The sequence below is a fragment of the Ciona robusta genome, chromosome 7, assembly GCF_009617815.1.
Source record: "Ciona robusta chromosome 7, ASM961781v2".
NCBI lineage: Eukaryota > Metazoa > Chordata > Ascidiacea > Phlebobranchia > Cionidae > Ciona > Ciona robusta.
In genome coordinates this window covers 6,009,510-6,020,409 of record NC_143241.1, presented here as the reverse complement: position 1 = coordinate 6,020,409, position 10,900 = coordinate 6,009,510, and the positions used below count along the sequence as shown (strand labels likewise).

Below are 10,900 nucleotides of genomic sequence, written 5' to 3'. Positions count from 1 at the left end.
TTCGAAATGTCACAGCCGAATATAGTGTCAGCAACCCGTCGATCGAGAAACAGTCAGTGTATTGTTGTCCTCGAAATCGCTCTGTATTCTTAGCAAAGCTGGGGAAGCGTGCAGCACGTGGTTTTGTAGTTAGTCCGCCAGTTGTATTGTATTGAGTGGACTGTTTTCCCGCCGCTCTTATTTCCCATTACCAGATACGTGTTAGATAAAGCTGAGTGCACAGTTCAACAGTTTCGCATGTTTTGTCAAGCGGAAATGATTGTTGACTTGTAATTTACTATAGTGTAAAGGCAAAGAAAGCGAGCGACTTATAGTGTTATACGGTTGTAACCTGTAATGAATGGTATTCGATTATTAGATTACTAGAAAGTGGTCTTAGATCAGCGTGGTGTTCACCTTAAACAAATGAGACGTAAATAGTGTGACCACTTGGTCAATATTTGCCAAGTTAGACAATACAGTCATGTTCAACAATAGTGGTAGCTGTGTATAGACCGCGTTAAAGGCAAAAAGGTGAAATCGGCCTCAATTACCACAGCGATACGCTTCACCGCGCAGGTATAGGTTAGGGATGTAGTGGCTGAAGTTCACGCTGCAATTACTCATCAATGGCTGCCCCACACGCATGCATTTGGTTTGGGAGTGTGTGTGTTGTCTACTCTCACCTCATAGCACTACTAGTCATCCTGATTTTGTTGCTTCTTGCATGCAGAACCTGTAGGAAGAGACGCATTGAAAAGTAAGTTAAAAACAATGCTATACTCTCACAATAGACGCTGGTATAGTAGCACATTGGGGAACGATAGTTAGGGCTTTAAATATAGAACCGATCGTGTGCAACGTAAATAGGCATGTGTGACGTATCATATTATGAATCCACTGCTGTTTAAACTTGTATTATGGTGTAAACATAACTTGCGGACAAGTAGCGTTACTGTAAAAACACAAGAAATGTGTGCCCTTGTTTAGTAATTCGCTTTGTATGTTATAGTAGAATGGGAGAAGATGGGACACCTTTTCCTTTTATTTACTCGTCTCATTTAGTAGTAAACAAAGAACATTCAAAAAATTATATAAAACCGTATCCTCACGACTCCCATATAGACATTTGTTAATTGTTTAAAACACGATTTGGGGATATTCAGATAATATGTGCTAAAGGTGTCCCATCTTACCCACCCTATACTATATCATGAAAACATTTTATGATAAAAAGGCGGATATTTGTATTTTCCGCCGCCTACGCTTTCCGTACCTGGTCGTGGACTTGAAGCAATTCTAAGTCTTCTATGCAACCGCAAGTCACGTTGTCAATTTGTAGAGTAAATAGCTCGAACCGGTTCGCATTCCAGCAGGGTCCTTATCAGATAGTAACGAATACGCTTCTGATACACTTTCGCCCACGTATTTGTAAAACTATCTCCCTTTTTTGGGCAAATAAATTTGAAAATTTGCTTAGCCTATTTTGAAATATTCATACGAATGCAATTAGTAAAAAACGTTTAGGTATTTAGATAAGCATGATAACGATGTAATAAAGGCGTTAATTTATAAAATACATACATCAGGTTGACGTAGGAAGAGCCATGTTTTCACTTTCTTTTATCGTGTCCGTTTTATTGGTACATCAAACGTCAAATTATATATTATAGATAACATTTATACAAATTTGCACAAAAAATTAACATTTATACAAAAAAATCGGTTTGATATGCTAAACTTATAACACAAAATTTTAATATAGATAGAAAGTTTTTAACTTTATACTTTCATCAATTTCAGGACACTGGAAACGGAAGAACCGAAATGGGATAAACGTGTTGTTGTTCAGAGCTGGGCAATGAACTATATGGAAATGAATCTTACCGCAGGTGTGTATATGTAACATCTGTTACATAGTACCGTAAGGAAAGATGGGACACGTTTGGCAGTTTGGCACATAATACATACATATCCTGATCGTGTTTTAAACAGTTACCAACGGTCTATGGGAGTCGTGAGGATACGATTATGTAATTCCTTGAATGTTTTTTTTTTTTTTTTTTTTTTTTTTTTTAATACCAAATAGAGCAAGAAAAAAGAATGAAAGGTGTCCCATCTTCTCCCTACCCTACTGTGTTAAATATACCACTAATAAAAGCTTATTTTAGGTAATTCTCATTGTAGATTTAAGTTTATTATGTAAATTAGTGCTTTCTGAACACAGAAGTTTAAATGTGGAGTAGCGTAACTTGTTTCGTATTAAGTAGTGGTTGATTCCCGTATCTTCTTTTTAAAAAAAAACATGATATTCGATATCGTATTTAAAGAGATAAATAAAACAAAACATAAGTTCTGTTAAATGTGTTTTTCTCTGCTAGTTATCTTGGAAATATATTCCACTTTATACTAGAATCTAGTATTATGTTATTTACTTATACAATGTTTTCCTTTTTATTATAGAATATACCATCATAGAACGACGTAAAGTGCTTCTGGATATGATCAATTCTACAAAATTTAAGGTGATTTTGACGTCATAGTGTAATGATAACTATTGACTCTATCCAACTCGCGATGTAGATTGAATTTTCGATTTGTCACTAAGCGGCGTTAGAGGAGAGGCTGGAGTTTTTCGCCGCGGAAACGGTTAATAAACCTCCTAGGGTGTAGGTACCATATACATAAATGGTTGTCAACATTTCATATAGTAAGGTGGGGGAGACGGGACACGATTATCACGTAATATCCAAATATTCTGATCGTGTTTTAAACAATCAACAACGGTCTATGGGAGTCAACGAGCATACGGTTTTATAATTCTTTAAACGTTTTTGTTTACCACAAAATCGGACAGGAAAATAGAAAAAAGGGTGTGCCATTTTACCCCACCCTACTATAGGACTCGTATTTGGTCATAGTTACAAGTAATTAGTTTCGTATATGCTTTCAAGCATTAACGCCTATCAGATACACATCATGTAACGGGCCATTCATTAATTACCAATGTGCATGCAGGGTCATTCGTGTGTGCCCACTTTATAAACTGTATCTTGACGGATGTAAGCACAACACGAGTCTATTATAACGTGTCGCTTTAGAAAACTGTACTTAAGCAGTTAAAAAGCTAGATTTAGGCAAAGGTTAGGCCACATGCATATTGTTGCGTTATATCGTAAAATGCATACAATAAAATGAAAGTTTTGCGAGTGTTAACATTTGCTCAGTGCGTGGCCGTGCTACGTATATGTTAGTTGTTAATCTTTAGCTGCGCCAGTAACCTAGTCAACAAATATTGCTGCGTGTTCAAAGTTATTACCGGGATTTGGAAAGCTAGCGTAATAAGGGCGTTCCCTTAATTTAAGTTGGATAAATATTGTGCAGTTCAGGACCAGCCAAATACACGTCGCTTATGGTAGAACTTGTGTATTTAAGACTAGGCGTATGTAACCTGAAAGGCCAGGTGCGGTTTTCCATACCTCACTAGATTTGTTTGGTTAAATTTTCCACTGTTAGGAACTCCTTTGTGGAATAGAAAGTACTGTGTATAAAAGCGTCCCATGCCCGCTGCTAAACAGACTTAACATTTATTTACCTACTGACGACGAATTGTGACACCGATTTGGCGCGAAGATTATTCTCCAATATAACAACACAAACCGGTACAAAATTTTCCACGCCCCGAGATGTTAAAAGTACAAAACAATTTATTGTTCCTTTTTTCTACAGAAATACTTCGAAGAAGAGATCGGAAAGACGACTCCTGGCACCCTTGAGGCACCAAAACGAGTTAAGCGAAGAAAAAAAGCTCGCCGGGGCAAAGTAAGGTCGATTCTATTATTTACAGAAGGTTTATGGAAACTGGAATAATAGGAATTTATCTGCTTTAAATTTATCCCAGGTCGCTCGTAAATTTAACAGCGTGCGACCGTTAATGTTGTAGTTAATTATTACAGGAACTTTGCGCTGCAGTTTTCTGCCCGAGACTTGGTTAAGTAAAAGTCATGCTGCATGGTTTGGCCCATCATATCCAATTTCAAACGCACCCGGTTTTAACATTGCCCATAAGAAAAACAGTCACAATACACTGTTTGTATAACATCTTAACGTCGCCAGTTGCTCTTGCCATATTACACCATCATAGATTTCCCGTATAATACGGCGGCGGCATTTGAACTGCGTGTATTAGCCGCAAGTTACACATTAACGAGCTTTTGGCTCGAATAAGTCATCATTTTCTCCAATTCACGGCCAACTGCTTTTCTATGCTGCCAGTTGAAGCCTATAGCGATAGGGCCGAATTTGGTCAGTAGTAGGCTTCAGTGCGACTATCAACAGTGCTGGTCTAAGTTAATTTTAAGTCAGTATTGAGAAATGAGGTTTTCCATTTTAACATGTAATGTTGATTCGGTCGCGCTTCTTTGGTTTTTGTCGTACTGTCAACAGTCAGGGGTGGCAAGCACTGCGGACAGGTGGAGTAGTTACTGCGGTGGTGTTTAAGGGCCTGAAGTGGTGCTCGAAGTCATGTTATTAGCTGTGTGTCAAGTTTAGTCGTAATATATAACGTCAGCGCGACCTGAGGTATTCTAACCGCAGGTTTTCTCTGTTGTTAGGCTCTAGGCGCCGGTGGCTAGCCGAATGGATTTAAGTTAATACTTAGAGGCGATAAGCGCTTAAAAATGCAGCACCAAGAATATGACGATGATAGCATGATTAGCAGTCAGCGATTAAATCGTAGCTCGGTGGATATTCTACCTTGGGAAGTCGACGACAGTTTAGATGTAAGTACATGTGTAATGATATACTGGTCAAAACACAGATACATAGAGCAATAGATCCACAATTTAGCCAAAATATTTAACTAGTAGCATACTGCGCACTGGTTGAGATACTCAAATTAGTACACTACAAGTGGTTTAAAATGATGTTCACGAGGCGTAACGTGACGTTTACCATGCCTACTATTTCGTTACAAGCGTGCTTGTTCCGTAACAGTACCTCCAATGCCAGGTGCTATAATCACATACATAAAATCTCAAATTGTATTGTTATTTCAACGCGGTCGTGTACCAAAGTTTCATTTACGGATTTTTCAGGATTTGACTTTTGACTAGCTTATCGCTATTAGGAGTGTACGAAAGCAAATGTAATTTGGCTTAAGTTAACGCAACACGCCCTGTGTAGTCGACAGATTGACGTCAGTTGGCTTAGCATTTATTAAGCGTACATTTTTGTGGCCTGTTCACTGTGTAAATGCCTTGTATATGCTGGGACCAAGCAATAAAGTGTAACTACTGCATTTAAACTTGAATTAATCATTTGCAGGTCTCTGCGGAAGATGCAAGCAGTGGCAGACTCAGTGCATTCTATCTATCCTCACTGAAACAGGTGAATTAATATAAAATTAGATGCATTTTTCTTTTTTCGAAATTACTGGCATCATAGGCTTCTAGTGCTTATTGTCTGCTGTTCTGTAATATGGGTACGAATAAACGTTTGAGTTGGTTTAAAATACACATATAGGTAGCTTGGGTTGATGTTGAAATTTCCAAATAGTGCAAAATGATATTAAACAGGCACTGACACAAAATAGGCCCTTTAATTCTCTAAATGTACACTCTCAAACCGAAAGTGGTGCTTGTTGTTTGCTTCAGTGCACAGCGGGTACGGCGGTTGCCAACTATATTAAACTGTAATAACTTTATGTTATTTCCGCATTGAATTTTTCACATTATGCTCAAACTGAGTAAAAAGTGATCACAAAACAGCAAACAACTATATTTATTTCTGCGCTAACAGCTTTATAACACATTCTTTCATCTTTAGTTGATTATTGTTAGTTCTTACGCCCGGATAAACGCATATTACCTAAGTATATGTTATATATAAAGCATGTATTCTTTCACCGTGACCACAATTGGTAGTTCAAGCCAGGTTAATTGGTGTACCCGTACCCGTACCATATAGTTAAAATACTCTGAATGCAAAATAACATAAGTTACTACTAAATATAGATTGAATATATATGTTTTTTAAGGTAATTTGTAGGTTTCTGGTTTGGGCTACACATATAGTAGGGTGGGGGAAGATGGGACATCTTTAGCACATTATATCCAAATATATTGATCGCGTTTTAAACATTTAACACCAGTCTATGGTGGTCGTAAGCATACGGTTTAATAACTCTTTGTTACCACCAAATGGGACGAGAAAATAGAATGAAAATGTGTCCCATCTTTCCCAACCTACGATACCAAAGAAAATCGAAAGTACTGTGTTGTATCTGGAAAAATCCACGATAAGATATATCGATCCGGTTTCGTCTCGTCGGTTAATTTAATCGTCTAAAAACACACCCTCTCTGTGGGTGGGGGGAGGTTAAGAACCTATAACGTAATTCAATTAATGTACGTTTTAATGATTCTATAATACCCAAATACGCCGAACTATTGCTTTGTAGTTCACGTTGAAAATCACAGCATAGATTACGTGATTATCTACCGTCTTAACCGTGATTATGGGAAAGCGGTTAAATATTGCCTGAATACCACGCAAATTAATCAAAGACTGACAATGTTTATTTTTGTCACTTATGTTTGCACCTTGTGTTCTTATATTGGTAACTAACAACGTAACACCGCGACAACAGGCCGATTTTGACGTTAGCGTCCAACTCAAAACGCCTTTGAGTTGCTGTAATAAATCAACCAAGTGTATAGGTCTTCTGTGTACAGAGAATCGATTGAATAACGATTTACGATACAAGAGCTTTTGAATCGGAGCTGGGATAAATATTTGTATGCTAGGTGGCAGCAGAGTTTAACTTTGAGCACTAATACACACATACGTTATTCCTGAAAGTTATACGCCAATATACAAAACTTGCGTATGTTAATATGGTTTAGTTTTTCCACATTACAGTTGGTATTGCCTACATAATGTCTATATGTACTCAAAGTTTTCTTGGTTCATTTTATTGCTGGGATTTTCCTCTCTGTTGTTTCGACCCGTGCACTAATGCATTTTCTCATCCTGTGTCCGCCGCAATGACGTTATTCCCTGTTTAATTATTCAAAAGATCGATACTCTCTGTACCAATGCATGGCTCTATTCTTTAAAGCCCATTCTACAGCGAAGTGCAAGCAAGATATACCAGCTTATTAGACAGTGAAAAGAATTGGCATATTGCATGTGATTTCTACTATTTTAAAGGCAAATGCTTACTACCTGGAACATATGGTACCGTAAAACATAAATTTGTGACAGATGAGCCCAGCAGATTAAGATGGAAGAGCAATAAATGACAGAAATGTCATATAACGTTGCATGTACTGACAAAACGGCATACTTGAAAGCTCGTTTAGATTTTTTGCAAGTGACTATTTAGAATTTTCGCTAGTGTATAGGTTTTGGCAGGTATTTAGTGTAATTTTGGTCTGAAATGTGTGACAACTCGCCTCAAGTACACTTTGCTGAGTCGTCTGTCAACGCTTCTCTTCGTGCCTTTGAAGGAGTAGCAATTTCAGGGGAGGTCGACGAACCGAGCGGTTTTGAGAACGCCGCTTACCACAGCCAGCTTTGTGCTGGAACTAGACCTGCTACAGAAAATGGGAATTTCACTAGTCAAGTACCCTTGGTGGCTCACCAAAGCGACTCGGAACACAGCGAGCAAGAAGCTACACAGAATCTCTCTGCTATTAGACGTGACCTTTTATTTGAGGACGAAGACATGCTCGGTGTCTCGTCTGACGACTCCATCGCTTATTCAACGGACAGTGAATTTATTAGAAACCTAAGCGCGAACGGGTTACGGTTTGAGAGTATCGACTCTTCAAGCAGTAGCAGTCAAGAGTCGATGTCAACATTTGAATTTTCGGGAGAAGCTACAAAAGCTCTCGGGACTTTTGGCGGATGTGATTTTCAGTTGGTTTTCGGGTCCACTAGTAGCCCTTGCATCAGTGACCTGGAAGATCACACACCCTCCAAACGTTTAAATAACAATAACCAGCCTGAACCGGTTCAAACTAGTTACCAAACTGATGACGTGCTGGTCGTTTCCTACGTTGATAATTCCGGCGACTTGGCCGGAAGAACTAACACCTCAGCCGCCAGTCAACCGGGTTCTTGCAGCTTATCTACGCATCAGAGCGAGCCGTGTTTTCCTTCTATTTTCAATTTGTCTGCGGAAAAGGAAAAAGGCCTGGAGCGTCGACGTGACAGCAGATCTAGAATACCTTCGAGTAAACGGTTTAGCCGCAAAGCGGAGGCAGAATGTACCGCGGAACCGAGAAGTCAATTGCTAATTGAGGCATCGCCGAACCACAACCATCAGGAAACACATTATCGTGACAATTTAACGTTAATTCATGCACATCGGCACACGAGTCGTTCTACAGAATCATTGCTTTCAAACCATGCCGAACTGTCCGACCAGAACGCTAACCTTCAGCATGCGCCTATTACAGCTGAAAATGTGGCGGCACACGGCGTGCTTTCGGAGGCAACGCACCTTAACCAACAATCCGATGCCGACACAATAGCTTTTAAAGGTCAAATGAGCTCACGCCCCAAAATGGAGCCAAAAGGCTTCCCGCCAAGTCCTCGCCTTTCAAAACAGGCGAAACACAAACTGCCAATCGCGGTGCGATCGAAGAAACGTAGGAAGAACGAATTTCACGCGAGCCCTCGTAAAGTGCCTAGTAAACTTGTAAAGAAAGGCCAGGTCTCCAAGTTACCTGTACCCATCGCTACTTACTCATTTTCAAAACAGAAGCCTCGCACAAAGCAAAGAAACTACACAATGTTTCACACGGTAAACCAAACTACTAATCACAAACAATACACTCAGTAGCTGTGAATTCTTTACCGCTTGAATTTAAATTTTAAACCAACAACAGCACACAAATACTGTGACCTTAACCAAAAGCCCGAAATCTTTGGTTAATATGTGCGGTAAAACGAGTAGCATATTACAGGCCGCATTGGTTTTGGATGATACCATTGTTATTTACGCTATACTCAGACTGTTTGTCGCGCCGAATTTCGGATGAAAGTCGTTGTTAAGGTTGTAAATGTAAAACGTGTGTCAAAGAATTTATAATTGTTTAAAACGACGCTGAATAACGTTTAAAACGCCCTACGGCGTAAAAGCTGTACTGTGGCGAGACATGTCCAAACAAACATACGGATTGAATATACATAAAGAGAGAGAAACGTTTTCCAGAGGAAATAGTAATGAAATATTGGGCATCTTATTATTTTGGGTGGAATATGCAAAACTTGACGCACTGATATTATAATACATATATAGGAGGGTGAAGGGAAGATGGGACACCGTTTTATTCTATTTTCTCGTCCCATTTGGTAGTAAACAAAGAACATTTAAAGAATTATAAAAACCGTACCCTTACAACTCCCATAGAGCGTTGTTAATTGTTTAAAACACGATCAGGTTATTTGGATAGTACATTATAAAGTTGTCCCATCTTTCCCCATCTTACTACAATACCATATAAGAACATAAGAATTCTCAGCGCTTTAAATAATACGTAAACGTCAAATTATGTAAACACGCTTGAAATCCATGGGAACGTTCATAGATGTTATCAGATATACCGACACCCACGTATATACCTCAGGCGAGAACATGATTCAGTCAAATACAATTTGGCAGGTTATTTCGGTTTGCTTGTGGTTTTCACCTTGAAATTTCCGAAGCTAATTAGAGGTTGATTTTTGCAAAGGACTATGTGTCTGTTTTCTTCAAATTCGGGATTTTATGGTTTGTTCATGGTTAAAGACCCACACCTGACGTTTCTGCCCAAGCCTTTGTGAAAAAACTATATATGCCTTAGATGCATAAAACATGAATTTTCTTGTCTGTTGCAATACTAACATGAGCCCAAAAATAAGATACGATTTTCCGTTTAAAAGTTTTGCTTTAAAACTCAAACCATGTTTAAACGTGTATTTTTTACGAAAGAACTAAAAGACGGTTAGTTAGAGAAAAAAATTACCGTTACGAGAGTGTGCATCCGATTCGACAATTTGATATCGGTAACTCCGTTACTTTGATCCACTCCCCGCGGCGACGGTATTTGGAATTCGTTCAAAACGTTTGTTTAACGACCTTGAACAGCAATGGTTTGACATTTACATTGACACGATCGCATCTCTATTTTTAATCGCCGTGTAAGAGGATTAATCGAGACGTTCTTCTTAGACGAGACGATTTTGCTCGTAATGAACGTAATTTAACGGTCGTAATGGCCAATTCAATACAGACAATTAACAGTTTGCTTTTACGCGTGTCCATGCCATTAAAACAACACTACAGACACGCGCAAAATCTCAATTGTACTTATGTCATACCTGCGGCTTTATTTCCTGCGGACCTATCGACCGCTGGTTTGTCTAATCGTTAACAAAACAGCTTGCATTTGAGCTACATGGCAACGATTTTTCAAGAGCATTTTGCATGGCAGGCTGTTGCGGAAGGAACTAGCCAACTCGAAGTGGACGGAGCTTTTGAAATGAACCCACCTGAGAATGCAGACCAGGAAAAAGATAAAAAAGTCATCGACGCTGCTGAAAGAGCGGTTCTCAGGGTAGCAGGTAAGAGGTTCAATATTTTGCTAGCGATTTTTACGTAGACTGCGTGGGCTGTGGCCTTATGCACCATACTTGGTTGCTCTTTCGGTAATTGACTGTTTATCCGCGCAGTGAACTTGCAAAGCAGTCTGGTATTTTCGGCTGCGTTTTTCGGCAGGATTATCTCGTTGTTTGCAAAGTTTATTATTTTCTTTCTGACTGTTTTGCTGTTTGAACTGTAACCGCGTGACTCACAATGGTTCTAAGGTGACATTTCGAAAATTTGGTCACATATATTTATCTGCTCTTTAAAGGTTAGTGTTTAACGAAC

At 39.0% G+C, this 10,900-nt stretch overlaps 1 protein-coding gene across 9 annotated transcripts in view; it reads left to right on the top strand.

Annotated features, from left to right (window-relative positions):
- Positions 1 to 470: 470 nt before the first annotated feature.
- Positions 471 to 10,900, top strand: part of LOC149734168 (microtubule-actin cross-linking factor 1-like) — a 101,729-nt gene continuing 91,299 nt past the window's right edge. For 4 of the 9 annotated variants that reach the window (XM_089880774.1, XM_089880773.1, XM_089880771.1 and 1 more), the window contains exons 1-2: positions 7,363 to 8,791; positions 10,464 to 10,593. In XM_089880774.1, the coding sequence (XP_089736900.1) occupies positions 7,421 to 8,791; positions 10,464 to 10,593 (1,501 nt within the window). In that variant the 5' untranslated portion in view covers positions 7,363 to 7,420. Of the gene's footprint in view, positions 740 to 1,782; positions 1,872 to 2,442; positions 2,505 to 3,507; positions 3,642 to 3,708; positions 3,802 to 4,574; positions 4,761 to 5,304; positions 5,368 to 7,358; positions 8,792 to 10,463; positions 10,594 to 10,900 lie in introns of those variants that run through there. The other 5 variants (XM_089880776.1, XM_089880775.1, XM_089880780.1 and 2 more) reach the window with 4 other exon arrangements.